This window comes from Salmo salar, unplaced genomic scaffold (genome assembly GCF_905237065.1).
Source record: "Salmo salar unplaced genomic scaffold, Ssal_v3.1, whole genome shotgun sequence".
NCBI lineage: Eukaryota > Metazoa > Chordata > Actinopteri > Salmoniformes > Salmonidae > Salmo > Salmo salar.
Window position 1 is genome coordinate 35,145 of NW_025548103.1, and position 23,356 is coordinate 58,500.

At 44.1% G+C, this 23,356-nt stretch overlaps 1 protein-coding gene and 1 pseudogene across 2 annotated transcripts; one reads left to right on the top strand and one right to left on the bottom strand.

Moving 5' to 3' along the window:
• LOC123732661 (NLR family CARD domain-containing protein 3-like) overlaps positions 1–23,356 on the top strand; it is a 233,042-nt pseudogene that overhangs the window by 34,616 nt on the left and 175,070 nt on the right.
• LOC123732662 (uncharacterized) lies at positions 887–19,490 on the bottom strand. Of its 2 annotated transcripts, XM_045711928.1 has the most exons (3): positions 19,216–19,490; positions 1,337–2,274; positions 887–1,256 (listed from the first exon to the last, which is right to left on the bottom strand). In XM_045711928.1, the coding sequence occupies exons 2-3, from the start codon at positions 2,263–2,265 to the stop codon at positions 1,253–1,255; spliced, it is 933 nt and encodes a 310-aa protein (XP_045567884.1). In that variant the 5' UTR covers positions 2,266–2,274; positions 19,216–19,490; the 3' UTR covers positions 887–1,252. The 2 variants fall into 2 exon arrangements, with proteins under 2 accessions (XP_045567884.1, XP_045567883.1); XM_045711927.1 differs by having other exon boundaries at positions 887–2,274.

Genomic DNA, 23,356 nt, shown 5'->3' on the forward strand with positions numbered 1-23,356 from the left:
GTCCCTAGAACTGTCCCTAGCACTGTCCCTAGCACTGTCCCTAGCACTGTCCCTATGTAGAACTGTCACTAGCACTGTCCCTATATAGCACTGTCACTAGCACTGTCCCTATATAGCACTGTCACTAGCACTGTCCCTATATAGCACTGTCACTAGCACTGTCCCTATATAGCACTGTCACTAGCACTGTCCCTATATAGCACTGTCACTAGCACTGTCCCTATATAGCACTGTCACTAGCACTGTCCCTATGTAGCACTGTCACTAGCACTGTCCCTATATAGCACTGTCACTAGCACTGTCCCTATGTAGCACTGTCCCTAGAACTGTCCCTAGAACTGTCACTAGCACTGTCCCTATATAGCACTGTCACTAGCACTGTCCCTATGTAGCACTGTCCCTAGAACTGTCCCTAGAACTGTCACTAGCACTGTTACTAGCACTGTCCCTAGCACTGTCCCTAGAACTGTCCCTAGAACTGTCACTAGCACTGTTACTAGCACTGTCCCTAGCACTGTCCCTAGAACTGTCCCTAGCACTGTCCCTAGAACTGTCACTAGCACTGTTACTAGCACTGTCCCTAGCACTGTCCCTAGAACTGTCCCTAGAACTGTCACTAGCACTGTTACTAGCACTGTCCCTAGCACTGTCCCTAGAACTGTCCCTAGCACTGTCCCTAGAACTGTCCCTAGAACTGTCACTAGCACTGTTACTAGCACTGTCCCTAGCACTGTCCCTAGAACTGTCCCTAGAACTGTCACTAGCACTGTCACTAGCACTGTCCCTAGCACTGTCCCTAGAACTGTCCCTAGCACTGTCCCTAGAACTGTCCCTAGAACTGTCACTAGCACTGTTACTAGCACTGTCCCTAGCACTGTCCCTAGAACTGTCCCTAGCACTGTCCCTATGTAGAACTGTCCCTAGCACTGTCCCTAGCACTGTCCCTAGCACTGTCCCTAGAACTGTCCCTAGCACTGTCCCTAGCACTGTCCCTAGCACTGTCCCTATGTAGAACTGTCACTAGCACTGTCCCTATATAGCACTGTCACTAGCACTGTCCCTATATAGCACTGTCACTAGCACTGTCCCTATATAGCACTGTCACTAGCACTGTCCCTATATAGCACTGTCACTAGCACTGTCCCTATATAGCACTGTCACTAGCACTGTCCCTATATAGCACTGTCACTAGCACTGTCCCTATGTAGCACTGTCCCTAGAACTGTCCCTAGAACTGTCACTAGCACTGTCCCTATATAGCACTGTCACTAGCACTGTCCCTATGTAGCACTGTCCCTAGAACTGTCCCTAGAACTGTCACTAGCACTGTCCCTATATAGCATTCTTTATGGCATTGACTACTTCTTTTGCCTCCTCTAGTGTTAACAACTCATCATGGAGAAAAGGTGCGATACCCTCACATGCATGGAGTCTATCCTTTAATACTCCCTCTTCAACTACGAGGGTGCTGTCAACTGGCAGATGGAATGCCAGGGTCACATTGTCCCACATGAAATGTTCATAACCATGTCCTAGTTCTTCTGTTTCAACTGTTCCACTCTCTCGGTTGATGATCAGCTTCTTTGTATGGGTTCCACATATTGCTTCTGCACGCCAGACAATTTTGCCATCTTTATAAATGCATATTGCCTCATCATCCTCATCAGCAAGAAGTGGGCAGTCATCAAACTCTGTCACCTCTGGACTGTGGAGAACCACTACGTACATGATCTCCTGCTTGTAAACCACGGTTTCATAGACTCTCAGGACAGGCTTCTCTCCCTCACAGATCTGCTCTGTGTACATCTGCATGAGATCCTCCAAGGGGAAGGTAAACTTAAAGTTCCCATACCGAGATCCCTGTTGGAAGACAGGGGAGGTGGTGAATTCCCTCAGGAATGGATTGTGTCTTTTTTCTTCCCCCATTTTTGGGTCAAAGGAAAGCTGTTCCTTTTCAAGGAAGCGATTCTCTGCTGCCTCAATTTCACCTTCTGTAATGTGAAGAGCCCACCATGAGAAACTCCCTCTTTGCCCTGCTGTAAATCCACTCAAATCCATGATTCCTGTCAGGCCTGTTGGAGTGGTTACGTGACAGACTTTGTCCACGTGAAATTCCGCTTTGTCAGCTTTGGGGTATAGTGGAATGTCTTTTAAAATAAGACGTCTATAACTTTGTGGGGTTTTAACCATTTTCAAGGTTTCTATATTCTTATGCTCCCCACGGTAATACGTCTCCATTTTTTCTCTTCTGTTTTCTCGCTGCATTTTCTTTCCCTGAAAAGAGGAAAGTTGACAATTAGATTAATCGTGTGTGTATCTCTTTATTTATCTAGATTGTTTACACAAATTCATTATGAGGTGATGACAAATGTTCTAATATAAAGGTTTAGATGGAGCTGTATGGAACAATATGAAAGTCCTTAAGATCGACATGATAGTTGTAAACATTTTGAAGCTATATCGTTTATTTACAGAGACAAAAGACAACACAAACTTGAATTGTGTGTTACAATAGGGTGAGACAGTATAAGTTCACAAGGTTTATTTCTATTTGATATTATTCTATAATCAATGGGTATAGAGTATATCAAACAAAACATGAAAATGAAATTATAACAAAATAAGATTACTTTCTAAAAGAGATACCATTGTAATGAGTTGTATCAATTCAGTGTTTGTAATGTGTTTTAGACAAAGACACAATATTTATTGCACACAACTCCTGGAAGCAATCATCTCTACAACTAAACATATTTATAATCTAAAGACATTTGTATGATGTGTTCCTTTTATACTGTACATAAACAATACTAAATGAGGTGTTTTTTCAGTCAAACCATTAGCTAAATAAATGTACTAAAATGTATTATTCTAAAACACAAACTAAACAAGCATTTCTATAACAGCCTTTGGATACCTTCTTTGTGTGCAGTAGGGTACTTAACTTGAGAGTATGTTTCAGTAAGTAAGACCTAGCAAATACTAACTGTATCTCTTGTCTTACCTTAACCAATAAGGCATGAGGGGTGTGTTATATGGCCAATATACCACAGCTAAGGGCTGTTCTAAGACAATGCGGAGTGCATGGATACAGCCCTCAGCTGTGGTATATTGGTCATATATCACAGAGGTGGTAAACAGAGGTGGTAAACTGGTTACCAACTTAATTAGAACAGTAAAAATACATGTTTTGTCATACCCGTGGTATACGGTCTGATATACCACAGCTGTCAACCAATCAGCATTCAGGGCTGGAACCACCCAGTTTACAATTAAATGTATAATACGTTTGCTTGGTTAAGTATTTATGCCCTGTCACTAAAACAGTCACACCCTGTCATAGTTGCACTCCGCATACTGTACTGTAGGTTATATAGACTATATGACCAAAAGTATGTGGACACATGCTTGTTGAACATCTCATTACAAAATTATGGGCATAAATATGGAGTTGGTCCACTCTTCTGGGAAGGTTTTTCACACCTTTGCCATATCAGGCCACAGAATCATGTTCAACATCAATAGTACAGAATGTGTCACAAATGCAACATGACAAACACTACTATGCAGCAGAGATCTGAATCAAAGGGGGTCTCTATACAGATCTGAATCAATAGTTTTCTCTATACAGGTCTGAATCAATAGGGGTCTGAATCAATAGGGGTCTCTATACAGATATGAATCAATAGGAGTCTCTATACAGATCTGAATCAATAGGTTTCTCTATACAGGTCTGAATCAATAGGGGTCTGAATCAATAGGGGTCTCTATACAGATATGAATCAATAGGGGTCTCTATACAGATATGAATCAATAGGAGTCTCTATACAGATCTGAATCAATAGGTTTCTCTATACAGGTCTGAATCAATAGGGGTCTGAATCAATAGGGGGTCTCTACACAGATCTGAATCAATAGGGGTCTCTACACAGATCTGAATTAATAGTGGTGAATGTGCATGTGTGTGAGTGTTTTTGTGTGTGTGTGTTTAAATTTTTAAATGTTATTTGTCACAAGCACAAGCACAGTTAAATGATCAACTTGCAAGCCCTGCTGTGTTAAGGCAGATATCTGGGGAAGGGTCCCAAAATACGTCTGCAGCATTGAAGTTCCCCAAGAACACAATGGCCTCCATCATTCTTAAATGGAAGAAGTTTGGAACCACCAAGACTCTTCCTAGAGCTGTCCACATGGCCAAACTGAAGGGCCTTGGTCAGGAAGGTGACCAAGAACTTGATGGTCATTCTGACAGAGCTCCAGAGTTCCTCTGTGGAGATGGGAGAACCTTCCAGAAGGACAACCATCTCAGCAGCACTCCAGCAATAATGCACTTATGGTAGAGTGACCAGACCGAAGCCACTCATCAGTAAAAGGCACATGACAAGCCGCTTGGAGTTTGTCAAGAGGCACCTAAAGGACTCTCAGACCATGAGATACAAGATTCGCTGGTCTGATGAAACCAAGATTGAACTATTTGGCCTGAATGTCAAGCGTTACATCTGTTAGAAACTTGGCACCATCCCTACGGTGAAACATGGTGGTGGCAGCATCATGCTGTGGGGATGTTTTTCAGCGGCAGGGACCAGGAGACTAGTCAGGATTGAGGGGAAAGCTGAACGGAGCAAAGTACAGAGAGCTCCTTGACAAAAAACCTGCTCCAGAGTGCTCAGGACCTTAGACTGGGGCGAAAGTTCGCCTTCCAACAGGACAATAACCCTAAGCACACAGCCAAGACAATGGAGTGGCTTCAGGACAAGTCTCTGAATGTCCTTGAGTGACCCAGCCAAAGCCTGGACTTGAACCCGATCGAACATCTCTGGAGAGACCTGAAAATAGCTGTGCAGCGACGCTCCCCATCCAACCTGACAGAGCTTGAGAGGATCTGCAGAGAAGAATGGGAGAAACTCCCCAAATTCAGGTGTGCGAAGCTTGTAGTGTCATACCCAAGAAGAATCGAGGCTTTAATCACCGCCAAAGGTGCTTCATCAAAGTACTGAGTAAAGGGTCTGAATACATCTGAATACAAAATGTGGAAAAAGCTAAAATATCTTGATTGAATAAGTATTTAACCCCATTCTTATGGCAAGCCTAAATCCTTTCAGTAGTAAAAATGTTCTTAAGTCACATAATAAGTTGCATGGACTTGCATGTGTGTAATAATAGTGTTTAACATCATTTTTTATGAATACCTCATCTCTGTACCCCATGCATACAATTAATTCTCAGTTTCATTGGTCGAGCAGTGAATTTCAAACACAGATTCAAACACAAAGACTAGGAGGTTTTCCAATGCCTCGCTAAGAAGGGCACCTGTTGAAAGAAATGTAATAATAATAATTAACCTGACATTGAAATGCCTTTGGGCATGGTGAAGTTATTAATTCCACTTTGGATGGTCTATCAATACACACAGTCCCTACAAAGAAAGAGGCAACCTTTCATTATTTTATAAAATTGGTAGTTACAGTTTTGCCTCCTCGCTGCAACTCCCGTACGGACCCGGGAGAGGCGAAGGTCAAGAGCCGTGCCTCCTCCGAAACACAACCCAGCCAAGCTGCTTCTTGACACAATGCCCGCTTAACCTGGAAGCCAGCCGCACCAATGTGTCAGAGGAAACACCGTACACCTGCAACCGTGTCAGCATGCATTGTGCCCCATGTCACTAGTGTGCGATGGGACAAGAACATCCCTGCCGGCCAATCCCTCCCCTAACCCGGACGACGCTGGGCCAATTGTTCGCCACCCCATGGGTGTCCCGGTCGCAGCCGGCTGCGAGAGAGCCTGGACACAAACCAGTATCTCTAGTGGCACAGCTAGCACTGCAATGCAGTGCCTTAGACCACTGCGCCACTTGGGAGTTGGGAGGCAAAGGCAACCTTTCTAACTCAGTTGCTGGAGAGGAAGGAAACCACTCAGGGATTTCACCATGAGGCCAATGGTGACTTTAGAACAGTTACAGAGTTTAAAGGCTGTGCTAGTAGAAAACTGAGGAGACAGTTTTGACTTAAATCGTTTTGAAAATCTATGGCAAGATTTGAAAATGTCTGCAATGATCAGCAACCAACTTGAAAGAAATTGAAGAATAATAAATAAATAAATAAATTGCAATTATTGTAAAATCCAGGTGTGCAAAGCTCTAAGAGACGTACCCAGAAACACTCACAGCTCCCAAAGGTGATTCTAGCATGTTTTGACTCAGGGGTGTGAATACTTATATAAATGAGATATTTCTGTATTTCATTTTCAATAAATTTGCAAACATTTCTAAAAACATGTTTTCACTTTGTCATTATGGGGTATTGTGTGTTGATTGGTGAATCAATTTTGAATTGGAATAAATCAAGGGGTATGAATACTTTCTGAAGACACCATATTACACGTTTTTACATTAAACCTCAATTAACTGAACAAGTTAACTCTGATTTGTTTCATATTTGCATGTGTTTTATCTTTATCTACCCCATTTGACATCATCTAAGGAGTTTGTGTTGTGTCCACCATCGGTTGAGACACAAGATGCTCTTGAATACAGGGTGGATGTCATGTTGTGGCTGATAAATGTACTAAAATGGGATTCAAATGTATATTTCACCTTTCAAATGGTACCTCAAAGATGGTTGGAGGACCACACATCAGAATGTTGACTTGAATGGGAAAATACAGTTGAAATCAGAAGTTTACATACACCTTAGCCAAATACATTTAAACTCAGTTTTTCACAATTCCTGACATTTAATCCTAGTAAAAATTCCCTTTCTTAGGTCAGTTAGGATCACCACTTTATTTTAAGAATGTGAAATGTCAGAATAATAGTAGAGAGAATGATTTATGTCAGCTTTTATTTATTTCATCACATTCCCAGTGGGTCAGAAGTTTACTTACACTCAATTAGTATTTGGTAGCATTGCCTTTAAATTGTTTAACTTGGGTCAAACGTTTCGGGTAGCCTTCCACAAGCTTCCCACAATAAATTGGGTGAATTTTGGCCCATTCCTCCTGACAGAGCTGGTGTAACTGGTTCAGGTTTGTAAGCCTCCTTGCTAGCACACACTGTTTTTGTTCTGCCCACAAGTTTTCTATGGAATTGAGGTCAGGGCTTTCTGATGGCCACTCCAATACCTTGACTTTGTTGTTGTTAAGCCATTTTGCCACAACTTTGGAAGTATGCTTGGGGTCATTGTCCATTTAGATGACCCATTTACGTCCAAGCTTTAACTTCCTGACTGATGTCTTGAGATGTTGCTTCAATATATCCACATAATTTCCCTCCTCATGATGCCATCTATTTGGTGAAGTGCACCAGTCCCTCCTGCCGCAAAGCACCCCCACAACATGATGCTACCACCCCCGAGCTTCACGGTTGGGAGGGTGTTCTTTGGCCTGCAAACATCCCCCTTTTTCCTCCAAACATAACGATGGTCATTATGGACAAGCAGTTCTATTTATGTTTCATCAGACCAAAGGACATTTCTCCAAAAAGTATAATCTTTGTCCCAATGTGCAAAACGTAGTCTGGCTTTTTTATGGCGGTTTTGGAGCAGTGGCTTCTTCCTTGCTGAGCGGCTTTTTAGGTTATGTTGATATAGGACTCGTTTTACTATGGATATAGATACTTGTGTACCTGTTTCCTCCAGCATCTTCACAAGACCTTTGCTGTTGGTCAGGGATTGATTTGCACGTTTCCCACCAAAGTACGTTAATCTCTAGGAGACAGAACGCGTCTCCTTCTTCAGTGGTATGACGGCTGCGTGGTCCCATGGTGTTTATACTTGCGTGCTGTTGTTTGTACAGATGAAAGTGGTACCTTCAGGCGTTTGGAAATTGCTCCCAAGGATGAACCAGACTTCTGGAGATCTTGGCTGATTTCTTTTGAATTGCCCATGATGTCATGCAAAGAGGCACGGAGTTTGAAGGTAAGCCTTGAAATACATCCACAGGTACACCTCCAATTGCCTCAAATTATGTCAATTAGCCTATCAGAAGCTTCTAAAGCCATGAAATCATTTTCTGGACTTTTCCAAGCTGTTTAACCCTCCCGTTGTCCTCCCATTCTGCCTACTCCCCGTGTCACCAGCGGGTCGTCCCGTCTCGGCTAAAGGCCCAGCGGGCACAAGTGTGACAGTACGGCGTGCGAACAGTCTTTGCAGATGTATTTCTTACACCTGCAGCACGTGTGTGTCTTGGCGTCCTTCTTGGGAGGGCAGAGCTGACACCTCTTCCTCTTACTAGCCACTAGCGGGGCGGCGTCCGGGCCAGCGGCGTGCTCCCGGGCTCGCGGAGGAGCCGCGTCGTCGTCCGCACTCCGCTTCGGTGCGGGGAGACGCTGCCTTCTTTGTATCAAGGGCTTGACAAGCGCCTTTCCCAGCTGCTCCAGGAACACCCTCCTCTTGTTCCGCTTCCGAGGCATCCAGTCGGGCTTGATCTCTCACCATATGACAAAGGAGTTGTAGGAGGACACGTCGAGGATGTTGTGGAAGATGACCAGGGGCCAGCGGGCAGTCATCCGTCTGCAGCTGTAGGTGCCGACCACCTTGTCTAGGTTGTCCACGCCGCCCTTGTTGCAGTTGTAGTCTAGGATGAGGGCCGGCTTCCGGTCATGGCGATCGCTAACGTCGGGCTCCGTGTGCAGCGTGCTCAGGAGTAGCACGTTCTTATTTCTCTTTGCCAGGTAGGACACTAGAGTGGCGGTGGGCGTGAAGGCGAACCTGGAGGACGAGACCTGTCTGCCCTTTGACTGGAGCAGCGGGGAGGGAGCTCGGGCTTGTTCTTTCGCACCGTGCCAACCATGGTGAGGTTCCTCTCGAGGAGCCGCTGGCCGAGTTCGTAGGAGGTGAAGAAATTGTCACAGGTGACGTTGTGACCACCCGGCAGCCCCTGCGTGAGATCGAGGACGACGCGCGCTCCCTGGTTCTTCTCGGGGGCTCCACCGGCCGCCTTACCGATGTAGACTTGCATCTTCCAAGCGTAGCTGGACATGGCGTCGCAGGCCACCCACGACTTGATGCCGTATTTGGCCGGCTTGCTGGGACTGTACTTGTCGGAAAGGACAGCGTCCTTTTGGGAGAGGGAGAGGAAGGAAGGAGATTAGCGGCGTCGTTGACGACGCCACTACTGATGCTGCTGCTGCTGTCGCTACCTCTCTATACTACCACTGGCTCATCATTGGGGCGCACGGCGTTTATGTTACATGCTGATGCTGATGCTCTTGCTGCTGCTGCTACTGCTACTACTGCTACTGCTGATGCTACCTCTCTATACTACACATACACAGATACACAGATACATAGACAGTACCTCTGACCTGGACCAGTTGTTGGTCCACTGTCAAGTCAGACCCCGGGTTGAGAGGAAGGAGATTAGCAACGTCATGCTGCTGATGCTACTGCTGCTGATGCTACTGCTGCTGATGCTACTGCTGCTGATGATGCTGCTGCTGCTGCTGACGCCACCTCTCTATAATACCGCTGGCTCATCATTGGGGATGCACGGCGTTTATGTTACACGCTGACGCTACCTCTCTATAGTACACATACATACGTACAGATACACACAGATACACAGACTACCTCTGAACGGGACCAGTTGTTCGTCCACCGTCAAGTCGGACCCCGGGTTGTAGAGGGCCGGCAGTCGCTCCTCCCACAGGTCCCAGACCTCTCTTATGGCCGCCAGTCTGTCGGTGGCGAGTCTCGCGGGTCTCGACCGGCGGTCGTTGAATCGCAGCAGCCTCGAGTACTTGTGAAAGACCTTGAGTGGCATGGTGGCTCGGAACACGGTCCTGCCGCTCTCCGCGTCCCACAGGCTGGCCGCGGCCTCGCCTCGGGACCTGTAGACGCCCGCTAGGATTAGCAGCCATAGGTAGGCACGCAGGTCGGTGGAGTCCATGGGTCGCCAGCTGTCGCTGTATTTTCTCACCCCTGCAGATTTGTCATGTCCACAATGATCCTTTCTATCGCCGGCGTGACAAACAGCCGGAAGGTGGACTCGATGTCGAGCGCACGACGCGGCGTAGGCCGTGGGGCCAGGCGTCACCGCGGGGCCGGGTGGCGGACGGCGCGGGCAGGTCCGGGCCGCGATAGGCCACGAAGGGATCATTTGATTTTGCCGGTTTTTGACAGCAACGTCTCCCTTCGGGCTTGGCCGGCCGCCGCCGTGTCCTCTCGCTCTGACTCTCTGTCTCACTCTTGGGCAGCGGCCGTGTCTCCCTCTCGCTCTTCCTCCTCCTCCAAAGAAGAAGAAGAGGAGCACGACCGCGAGGCCGAGTCGTCCGCGTCACGTTCGGGGTCGTATTCCTCGCCGTCTTCGTCTTCCGAAACGTCCTCCTCTTCTGGATCGCAGTAGTCTTCTTCGTCTTCTCGGTCGACACTGGAGGCTATCTGTTCCAGGACCTGAGCCGCTGAAACCAGGACTGCAGGCGTCGGCGGCGGTGGCGGCCTCACGCTCGGCGGGGTCATATTCCTCACCGTCCTCATCGTCGTCCTCATCGTCGTCCTCATCTTCTTCTTCTTCTTCTTCTTCCTGACAATATTAGTAGCCTCTCTACGGCCGGCCGACAGTGGCCACGTGAACGGCCGTTGCCCTCTTGCACACTGACACACCGCAGCTCCCAGGGGGGTCGCTCTGACCCGGCCAAGACAACGGCAGGGGGTTATAACTTACACATTGCTAATGCTGTGCCCAGCCCAGGGGACGCTCTGACCCGGCCGAGACAACGGCAGGGGGGTTATAACATACACATTGCTAACGCTGCCCCGGGGTCCTCTGACCCGGCCTGGACACAGGGGAACAGCTCCTAACAGTAGTCTTGCTGGACATTTGAAAAAATCTGTTCTAGAACCTGTTCAGCTGTGAAACGCACAGTCATGGCTTCAGCACCTTGGAGAAGACCACATGTCTGGACATGTACGGACGTGTACCCATGACAATATTAATATCTTTTGTTTCCTACAGCTTACATGGATAAATGAATAAAGGCAACAGTTCACTTTTGTACTACTGGGGTCAGTCTAGGATAGGTCATCACATTCCAAGTTGAATAATATCATGGAGGAGACTGTTTTCACTGCTCCACATGTCTGGACATGTACGGACGTGTACCAGTGACAATATTAGTATCTTTTCTTTCCTTTTCTTTCCTGTTTTGGCATTAAGGTTCAAAATGTCACTTTCTGACCACTTCTTCCATCGGCAAACATTTATGGAAAGGTGTGTTTAAATGAAAAGGGATCCTGTCAAAAAGTGATTGAATTCAAATGGATTTACCTCCTTTTCAGACCGCACCTAAGCAGACTTGACTGTCGTCTATTCAGTTGTCTGTCTCCCTCATGTTGTCTGTGCCGTGACAAGCCTTAATGCATATACATGTTTTTTAAATGCTCAATATGCCAGGTTAATAGAATATTTTTATATTTAAACCCACTTGACTGACTGGACCTGAATTTTTCTACCACTAACTTCACACCTGTTTTGAAAATGTGATTTTCCTGTTCTCCTTCATCTAAGATCGTTGTGTTGTACATAGTTTTGTTGTTGTGAATACTGTCATTAGTATTGGTAGTAAATTGTGTACTCAACATAGGTTGATTGTCGTGTTATTCATGTAACAGTTACATTGCAACTTATTAACTTCTCTGGGCCAGTGGGACGCTTGCGTCCCACCTACTCAACAGCCAGTGTAATGCCGTGGCGCGATATTCAAATACCTTAGAAATGCTATTACTTCAATTTCTCAAACATATGACTATTTTACACAATTTTAAAGACAAGACTCTCATTAATCTAACCACACTGTCCGATTTCAAAAAGGCTTTACAACGAAAGCAAAACATTAGATTATGTCAGCAGAGTACCCAGCCAGAAATAATCAGACACCCATTTTTCAAGCTAGCATATAATGTCACAAAAACCCAGAAGACAGCTAAATGCAGCACTAACCTTTGATGATCTTCATCAGATGACAATCCTAGGACATTATGTTATACAATACATGCATGTTTTGTTCAATCAAGTTCCTATTTATATCAAAAACCAGCTTTTTACATTAGCATGTGACTAGCATGTGACTAGCATTCCCACCGAACACTTCCGGTGAATTTACTAAATTACTCACGATAAACGTTCACAAAAAACATAACAATTATTTTAAGAATTATAGATACAGAACTCCTTTATGCACTCGCTATGTCCGATTTTAAAATAGATTTTCGGTGAAAGCACATTTTGCAATATTCTGAGTAGATAGCCCGGCCATCACAGGCTAGCTATTTTGACACCCACCAAGTGTGGTACTCACCAAACTCCGATTTACTATTAGAAAAGTTTGATTACCTTTGCTGTTCTTCGTCAGAATGCACTCCCAGGACTTCTACGTCAATAACAAATGTTGGTTTGGTTCCAAATAATCCATAGTTATATCCAAATAGCGGCGTTTTGTTTGTGCGTTCAAGACACTATTCGAAGGGTAAAGAAGGGTGACGCGCCCGACGCGTTTCGTGACAAAAAAATTCTAAATATTCCATTACCGTACTTCGAAGCATGTCAACCGCTGTTTAAAATAAATTTTTATGCGATTTTTCTCATAAAAAAGCCATAATATTCCGACCGGTAGTCGTTGTTTTCGTTCAAAGAGAGAGAAAGTAAACATGGTGTCGGCTCGTGCACGTGCCTCCAGTCTCATAGTATTCTGATCGACCACTATCCAAATGCGCTAATGTTTTTCAGCCATGGCCTGCAAAGCCACCATTCATCGTTCTGGCGCCTTCTGAGAGCCTATGGGAGCGTTAGAAAATGTCACGTTATGCCAGAGATCCCCTGTTTTGGTTAGAGATGATCAAGAAGGCCAAGAAATAGTCAGAGAGAGCGCTTCCTGTTTGGAATCTTCTCAGGTTTTGGCCTGCCAAATGAGTTCTGTTATACTCACAGACACCATTCAAACAGTTTTAGAAACTTTAGGGTGTTTTCTATCCAAATCAAACAATTATATGCATATTCTAGTTACTGGGCAGGAGTAGTAACCAGATTAAATCGGGTACGTTTTTTATCCGGCCGTGCAAATACTGCCCCCTATCCCCAACAGGTTAATGGACAATACTTAAGTTGTTTTTAATGATCTGTTACATTAAAGGTGCAATCTGGCATTCAAAAAATTAACAAAGCCGTCACCCTGCCATTCTTTGGGGGCAAACAGCCGAGGGATGGGGTAAGTTATATTCTTCAAGAAGCAATGGCTACAATATACATCATTCATTTAAAGCCCACAAATGCATGTACCAATCACAGATTTCTGCTTTAAATGTCTGGATACATTATTGCATAAAAATCCCTCAAAGAAGCAACAATGTCATTAATCACTAAGTCACTATACATTTTAGATAATGGTGTCAGAAATAACATATTTATTTGATTTCAGTTACATATAAACTTTATCAAAGATAATGCCACTATATCTATATATAATACATTAAACTCAATGGTTATTTGTGATCCAATCAAACCATTGCCATTCGAATGCACTAGGCAGCTATGCTATCGTAAATACAGTATCTTATGCATTCTAAATAACCGCCCATTTGGACAAGGAAAATGCAGTAAATATTTACTCTGAGCTGTGCTCCGATTGGTTGGTCGTTGATGGAAGGCCGGGTTGTCCTTTGAAGAATGTCTGGCGGTAGAACGGATACTCGGTAGTACTGTTGTCGTGTGGTAGCACGGATCCTTTGTCCTTCCTTTCCTAGCCCACGTTTACAGCTGCGGTTGCTAACGCATACGACTAGGAGGTATCACTTCTTTAGTGGATAAGAGTTCAAAGTTCACACCAAGTTGCCATACTTTAAGCTCATGCTATATTCTGGCTGGTATAGTCAAAATTCATCCTTCCGGGGTGTAGGTCGTCACCTTCACGTTGAAATTCGATGCTAATTTCGTTAGGTTCTTGTCATTCAACCAGAACTCACGCTGAGGTTGGCTTAGTTCTGTTGGTGATCTTGTCCTTTTAACGTGGGGACCGCCGTCCTCTTGTCCTTGGAACAGGAAGATACATTTTCATAACAGGGCTTATATAGTAGGGAAGAGAAGGGCGTGTTTCATAGTTTATAACCAATGTCTGTTCACTTGGGTGGGGCCTCTGAGTGAGCAGAGTTTCTCTATGACAAACCGTTCTCTCTTAAGAAGCTAAAATGACATTTAATCTTTTCACAAATAGTTTAATATTTAAACATTTAAATTGCACAACAATTCCATGTGATTCTGATAACTAGAATGTGTCGACTCAAGTTGAATAATATCATAGAGGGGATTGTTTTCACTGCTCCACATGTCTGGACAAGTTCAGACGTGTAGTTCAACTTTTGTACTGCTGGGGTCAGTCTAGGACAGGTCATCACATTCCATGTTGAATAATATCATGGCGGGGACTGTTTTCACTGCTCCACATGTCTGGACATGTACGGACTGGACGTGTACCCATGACAATATTAGTATCTTTTCTTTCCTACAGCTTACATGGATACATGAATAAAGGCAACAGTTCACTTTTGTACTACTGGGGTCAGTCTAGGACAGGTCATTGAAAATTCAAGTTGAATAATATAATGGAAGGGATTGTTATCCTTGATGTTAATTAAAGAAAGTCTCACTGCCTCCTTCTTACAAATCATCCACAAAATATACAAATGTAATAAAACTTGGTTCAACACAGTGGCGGGTCATTTTGACCCGAGGACAGCGGGAGGGTTAAAGAATATCAAGAAACATTCTGTGGGACCCTGATTTAGCCCACTGCAGTAATAAGTTAAATGAGATCAAATTCAATCGTTTCTCTTTTCAAATTTTGAAGGCATGGATGTCTCATGGTTTGGTGGGGTATGCAAAGTGGGTCAACTTTGAGCACCTTTATCTCCTGAATGTTTTGACAGGTCCAAAACATGTTTTTTAAATGCTCAATATGCCAGGTTAACAGAATATTTTTATATTTAAACCAACTTGACTGACTGGACCTGAATTTTTCTACCACTAACTTCACACCTGTTTTGAAAATATGATTTTTCCTGTTCTCCTTCATTTAAGATCGTTGTGTTGTACATAGTTTTGTTGTTGTGAATACTGTCATTAGTATTGGTAGTAAATTGTATACTCAACATAGGTTGATTGTCGTGTTATTCATGTGACAGTTACATTGCAACTTATTAATGGACAATACTTAAGCTGTTTTTAATGATCTGTTACATTAAAGGGGCAATCTGGGATTCAAAAAATAACAAAGCCGTCACCCTGCCATTCTTTGGGGGAAACAGCCGAGGGATGGGGTACGTTATATTCTTCAAGAAGCAATGGCTACAATATATATCATTCATTTAAAAGCCCACAAATGCATGTACCAATCACAGATTTATGCTTTAAATGTCTGGATATATTATGGCAGAAAAATCCCTCAAAGAAGCAACAATGTCATTAATCACTAATTCAAAATACATTTTAGATAATTTTGTCAGAAGTAACGCATTTATTTGATTTTAGTTACATGTAAACTTTATCAAAGATGATGCCTATATCTATATTTAATACATTAAACTCATTGGTTATTTGTCATCCAATCAAATGAATGCACATTAAAAGACACTTGATTCAATCATATAACTGTATTTACCTGTTTTCAGTGGGCCGCAAGTTACTAGACTGGTGAATACAGTATGTAACACCTATTACTTGTTGATCCTTTCATGCAGCTGTCTTCAAATGTATAATATGTTTACTTGGGTGAGTATTAATGACCTGTTAATACAACCTCACCCTATCAGTGGTCTACTCTGTCACCAATATAACAGGTTATAACGTCACCGTGGATGACTAGACCTGTTAATAACACTACCCTATCAGTGGTCTACTCTGTCACCAATATAACAGGTTATAACGTCACCGTGGATGACTAGACCTGTTAATAATACTACCCTATCAGTGGTCTACTCTGTCACCAATATAACAGGTTATAACGTCACCGTGGATGACTAGACCTGTTAATAATACTACCCTATCAGTGGTCTACTCTGTCACCTATATAACAGGTTATAACGTCACCGTGGATGACTAGACCTGTTAATAATACTACCCTATCAGTGGTCTACTCTGTCACCAATATAACAGGTTATAACGTCACCGTGGATGACTAGCACCTGCTCTGCCCTACATAATGGTACATTATAATGAGATTAGTGGCACCCCACCCCTACGGGCTGGAAATGAATGGATCTAATCATATGATTCAATTGAATTTCATCTTTGAGGACTGCCCATCTCATTAAACATATGTTATGGTTATTTTGCTCACTGCCAATTGCTCAGGCAAAATGTCACCCTATGTAAAATAAATAAAAAATGGTTACAAATGTGCGTGAAGAGTCTTCACTGAGTTCAGACTGGCTGTTGCTGGTTGGATGTATGGCTGTGGCTGAAAAGTATGAAGTATAGTTGTGTTGGAGAAATGGAGGATCTACAAGGGGATTGCTTGTGATGGGGACAGTTACGTGTCTGTTAGTGATGAGAGTCCCTCTCTGGTCCTCCTCCCCCAGCCATATTGTCTCCCAGCAGTCCCTCTCTGGCCCTTCTCCCCCAACCATGTTGTCTCACAGCAGTCCCTCTCCGGTCCTCCACCCCCAGCCATGTTGTCTCCCAGCAGTCCCTCTCTGGTCCTCCTCCCATAGCCACGTTGTGACTTCTGAAGGTAATTGGTTGCACCAGATCTTATTTAGGGGCTTCATAGCAAAGGGGGTGAAAACATACGCACCCACCACTTTTAAGTTTTAAATTTGTTTTAATTTTTTGAAACAAGTAATTTTTTTCATTTCACTTCACCAATTTGGACTATTTTGTGTATGTCCATTACATGAAATCCAAATAAAAATATATTTAACCCTCCCGTTGTCCTGGCCCTGATCACAGGGTCCCCGCTGTCCTGGGGTCAAAGTGACCCGGGCGCCACTACCAAAAGGTGTATGTTATTTCTTTATTTTGCTGTGTAGCATCTTCGAGAGGGAGACAGCGAGAGCTGGTGCAAACATCTCCCCACTGGTTGAACCGGTTCCGCCACAGCCACTGTGCTACTATTGTCATGGGTATAAGTGCTTGCGTACATGTCGGGACGTGTGGGGCCAATGACCAGGGTGATATTATTGAACGTGTGAAAGGCTGAGCCGTCCTACACTGAGCCCCTTGGTACAAGGGCAGAGTTCACGTAAAGCCATTCCCATAAGACATGTGGCTCAGTGAACACAATAGCCTACTGTCGCTCAGTGAAGCCAATGTCATCCTCCAAGGTGTTATCGAACCTGTGATTGGGCAACCTGTCCTACACTGAGCCCAGTCCAGTCCAGTCCCTACATGTCCAGAAACATGGTCTTCCCTAAGGGGGCTGAAGCCATTAGCGAGAGGTTCACTGCAGAGCAGGTCCTAGAACAGCTTTCTTCAGATGTCCAGCAAGACTACTCGGATCCCAAAGAAGAAGAAGATGTGTCAGAAGACGAAGACGGGGAGGAATACGACGCCGAGCGGGACGCGTCCTCTTCAGAGGAAGACGAAGACGACAACATCAAATGGTCTTCTGTGGCCTATCACAACCAGGCCAGGCTGGCAGAGCGTAGGGGCCCGGGCATGACCCGGGAACCCACAACCTACGCCGTGTCCCATGCCCGTGACATGGAGTCGACATTCTCCCTGTTCATCACACCGGCAATACAAAGAATCATCTTGGACATGACAAATCTGGAGGGGGTCCGAAAATACGGAGACGGCTGGCAAGCCATGGACGGCACCGACCTGCATGCCTACATAGGGCTACTAATCTTAGCCGGTGTATACAGGTCCCGAGGTGAGGCCGCAGCCAGTCTATGGGATGCCGAGAACGGAAGGGCCATATTCCGTGCCACCATGCCGCTCAAGCTCTTTCACACCTACTCGAGACTGCTACGATTCGATGACCGTGAGTTGAGACCCGCAAGACGCGCCACGAACAAACTGACAGGCATAAGAGAGGTCTGGGACAAGTGGGTGGAGCGGTTGCCAGTCCTCTACAACCCAGGGCCTGACATGACAGTGGACGAGCAACTGATTCCATTCAGAGGTAGTGTGTGTGTGTATATATAATAAAGGTCATTTTCCACTACTGACTTGTGTGGCTGTTTCTGTGAAACCGATACTAATCCACACCCATCATCATCGTCATCATCGTGCTAAGCTCTTTTTTCCGTTTCCAAAGTTCGCTGTCCTTTCCGGCAGTACATGCCCAGCAAGCCAGCGAAATACGGGATCAAGTCATGGGTGGCTTGCGACGCCAAATCCAGCTACGTTTGGAAGATGCAAGTGTACACAGGGAAGGCGACCAGCGGAAGCCCAGAGAAGAACCAGGGGATGCGGGTTGTCCTGGATCTGACACAGGGACTGAGGGGTCACAATGTCACATGTGACAATTTCTAAACAGAGATCCAGCATGTTGGTTGTGGTTAACACAGTAACAACTAATTATTGAAGGTCAATTGTTCTATTTTATTTATTATCTCTTAGAAATAAAACATTTACTAACAGACACATCCAAACAGTCAGGTGATTTAATGCATCACATGAACATGTAGTTGTGATTTTACTTTACTTTATTTACTTCGCCACCATGGCCTTTTATTGCCTTTACCTCCCTTATCTCACATCATTTGCTCACATTGTATATAGTCTTAATTTTTTTCTACTGTATCATTGTTTGTATGTTGTTTTACTCCATGTGTAACTCTGTGTTTTTGTATGTTGTCGAACTGCTTTGCTTTATCTTGGCCAGGTCGCAATTGTAAATGAGAACTTGTTCTCAACTTGCCTACCTGGTTAAATAAAGGTGAAATAAATAAAATAAAAAAATTGATATTTTCACCTTTTCTCCATGTAGTGGAACTAATAATAATAATAATAACAATAATAATAATATTAATAATAATAATGTCTCACATTCTCTTTTAATAATTTCAAATTGTAAAATAACCACAATATATGAACAATATGTTTTTGAATTTGACTTGCCTACGCCCAGCTAGCGCCATTTTGTATGATTGAACTGTCACATAACTGTCCCAGGTGAAATGGACTTTTAGATCTGAGTGTTTTACTGTCAGTCACTATACTAAAATAACACCATACATTTAATTTCTCTACACACTTTACAATAATCCCTGGGAAGATTCTTACCTTGTAGCCTGAATTCACAACCAGAACATGTCAAGTCATTGAGATATTTTCCGTTGTGCTGAGAGAGCAGCTTCCTGATAACAAGTGGCTCTGTATCTATGTTCTAGGTACAGTTGATCTTTGGATGCAATAATATCTGGTCAAAGTCTAGTGACGCAACACCATAGTATATCATAAACATAACAGTAGTTTAACCTTTGGCCAGTAAAGGCCATGGCATAATATAAAATGTAGAATCATTATGATGGATCCAGGTTCATACTATAACATGTAGAATCATTATGATGGATCCAGGTTCATACTATAACATGTAGAATCATTATGATGGATCCAGTTTCAGCCTTTACCCATTGCCCTTCATTCTCTAGACTTCCAGGTAATACATAGATCTCCACCAGGTGAATCTCCTTGCTGGATTCATGTTGAAACAGCTATGAACAGGTGATCTTGGTTGGCCACTTGTATATTACTCTAAATTATAAAGCCTGTCTTGTTGTTCTTCTCTGCTGCAGATATAATGTCCAGCTTCTTGGACTTCTGAGACACGTGTGCTGTACAATGTATCACTGTGGCTTTAAATGCCATAAAATCCACTTTCTACACAAAGAGTGTATCCCAGTGCCGGAATTATGACATATATTGGGGGGACACATCCAATATTCAAATATGCTCAAAATATCCCCCCAATATATTGATATAAATAATATAAATAAATAAAAGATTTGCTGTGCTATTTCATTACTTTCAAATGTATTAAAAAGTGTAAAACTAGAATGTAATATGAGTGTTACGTAGGCTATATCACTGTCGATTGTGATGTTTTAACGTCAACGACAATACGTCATTTTGCGCTGGAACTGTAATTGTGGAAATAAATAATATTTTGCTAAAAAGTGTCAGTAATTGCATGGAGTGGAAACAAAAGTTTTTGGTGAAAATGGACCGATTTGCGAGTGCTAATCAATCAACCATCACTAAAGTTAGCTATCATAGCTAAGTTACCTGGAACGTTAATTATCCACACATTCACCTAGCGACCACTAACGTTAGCTATCATAGCTAAGTTACCTGGAAAGTTAATTAGCCACACATTCACCCAGCGACCAACAATGGTGCTCACGGACGTATTCAACTAACGTTAATGTCTTTATTACGTTCTATTGGTCAGAAAGCCCAGGTGAAGTCTGAGTAAAGTGTCAATCATTTATGTTGTGCTGCATCTGTAATTTATGTAGACAGTAGTAGCTTTAATTTATTACATATTCCTATAGTATACTGTATAGCTGTTCTGTATAACTGTACTGTATAGGATACTGTATAGCTGTACTGTATAACTGTACTCTATAGTATACTGTATAGCTGTTCTGTATAACTGTACTGTATAGTATACTGTATAGTGTACTGTATAGCTGTACTGTATAACTGTACTCTATAGTATACTGTATAACTGTACTGTATAGTATACTGTATAGCTGTACTGTATAGGATACTGTATAGCTGTACTTCCTTATGATAAATAGCATTATTAGTGTTTGTTTGATTAAAGTGAAATCAGTTTTATTACAGTCAGCTTTCATTCACAGTGATGTCATCATGAGGAAGAGGAAGGGTGGCAGTGACCTTCATCAGTTTAGTAGAACAAGAGATGAGTCAACGTTTCTATAATAATCACCAGTCAGATGATAGAAGTCTACAGTAGAACAAGAGATGAGTCAACGTTTCTATAATAATCACCTGTCAGATGATAGAAGTCTACAGTAGAACAAGAGATGAGTCAATGTTTCTATAATAATCACCAGTCAGATGATAGAAGTCCACAGTAGAACAAGAGATGAGTAAATTTTTCTTGATATAATAATCATTGCCGTTCAGATTAGAAATGGTTAGTAATCCATTCCACATCATGGCAAGAAACACCACTTGTTTACTGATAATAATTATTTCATGTTCACTCTGGTGCGTTCAGAGAAAAGAGAGAGAGGGAGAGAGAGAGCATGAGGATGGTGACAGGGCAGGGAGAGAGAGAGCATGAGGATGGTGACAGGACAGGGAGAGAGAGAGCATGAGGATGGTGACAGGACAGGGAGAGAGAGAGCATGAGGATGGTGACAGGACAGGGAGAGAGAGAGCATGAGGATGGTGACAGGACAGGGAGAGAGAGAGAGAGAGCACGAGGATGGTGACAGGACAGGGATAGAGAGAGAGAGAGCACGAGGATGGTGACAGGACAGGGATAGAGAGAGCATGAGGATGGTGACAGGACAGAGAGAGAGAGAGCATGAGGATGGTGACAGGACAGAGAGAGAGAGAGCATGAGGATGGTGACAGGACAGGGAGAGAGAGAGCATGAGGATGGTGACAGGACAGGGAGAGAGAGAGCATGAGGATGGTGACAGGACAGGGAGAGAGAGAGAGAGCATGAGGATGGTGACAGGACAGGGAGAGAGAGAGCATGAGGATGGTGACAGGACAGAGAGAGAGAGAGAGCATGAGGATGGTGACAGGACAGGGAGAGAGAGAGCATGAGGATGGTGACAGGACAGGGAGAGAGAGAGCATGAGGATGGTGACAGGACAGAGAGAGAGAGAGAGCATGAGGATGGTGACAGGACAGGGAGAGAGAGAGAGCATGAGGATGGTGACAGGACAGGGAGAGAGAGAGCATGAGGATGGTGACAGGACAGGGAGAGAGAGAGCATGAGGATGGTGACAGGACAGGGAGAGAGAGAGCATGAGGATGGTGACAGGACAGGGAGAGAGAGAGAGAGAGCACGAGGATGGTGACAGGACAGGGATAGAGAGAGCATGAGGATGGTGACAGGACAGGGAGAGAGAGATCATGAGGATGGTGACAGGACAGGGAGAGAGAGAGAGCATGAGGATGGTGACAGGACAGGGAGAGAGAGCATGAGGATGGTGACAGAACAGAGAGAGAGAGAGCATGAGGATGGTGACAGGACAGGGATAGAGAGAGAGCATGAGGATGGTGACAGGACAGGGATAGAGAGAGAGCATGAGGATGGTGACAGGACAGGGATAGAGAGAGAGCATGAGGATGGTGACAGAACAGAGAGAGAGAGAGCATGAGGATGGTGACAGGACAGGGATAGAGAGAGAGCATGAGGATGGTGACAGGACAGGGAGAGAGAGAGCATGAGGATGGTGACAGGACAGGGAGAGAGAGAGCATGAGGATGGTGACAGGACAGGGAGAGAGAGAGCATGAGGATGGTGACAGGACAGGGATAGAGAGAGCATGAGGATGGTGACAGGACAGAGAGAGAGAGAGCATGAGGATGGTGACAGGACAGGGAGAGAGAGAGCATGAGGATGGTGACAGAACAGAGAGAGAGAGAGCATGAGGATGCTGACAGGGCAGTGAGAGAGAGAGAGCATGAGGATGCTGACAGGGCAGTGAGAGAGAGAGAGCATGAGGATGCTGACAGGGCAGTGAGAGAGAGAGAGCATGAGGATGCTGACAGGGCAGTGAGAGAGAGAGAGCATGAGGATGGTGACAGAACAGGGAGAGAGAGAGCATGAGGATGGTGACAGGACAGGGAGAACAGGTGACATGGAGGTGAGGGAGAAAAGGAGCAAATATTGATGGTTAAGACTGAATAATGACATCACAACAGTCTAATCCTAATGTTAATTTAAACTGAGATATTCCTCTAAGTATGGCTCCTCGTGTGTTTCAGATAATACATTCAAGCAGAGAGAGAGAGTTTGAGACAATGAGAGAGGAGAGAGAGAGAGAGAGAGAGAGAGAGAGAGAGAGAGAGAGAGAGAGAGAGAGAGAGAGAGAGAGAGAGAGAGAGAGATATGAAGGTGCAGGACAGGGAGGGGAGGAGCTAGTAATGGTATAACGATTATACTGGTCTCCATTACAACCTTGTCAAATAGGACACTCTACTTTCAGGAGTAATGGTATAAAGATTATACTTGTCTCCATTACAAACCTGTCAAATAGGAATCTCTGCTTTCAGGGGAAATGGTTTAAAGATTATACTTGTCTCCATTACAACCCTGTCAAATAGGACACTCTACTTTCAGGAGTAATGGTATAAAGATTATACTGGTCTCCATTACAAACCTGTCAAATAGGAATCTCTGCTTTCAGGGGAAATGGTTTAAAGATTATAC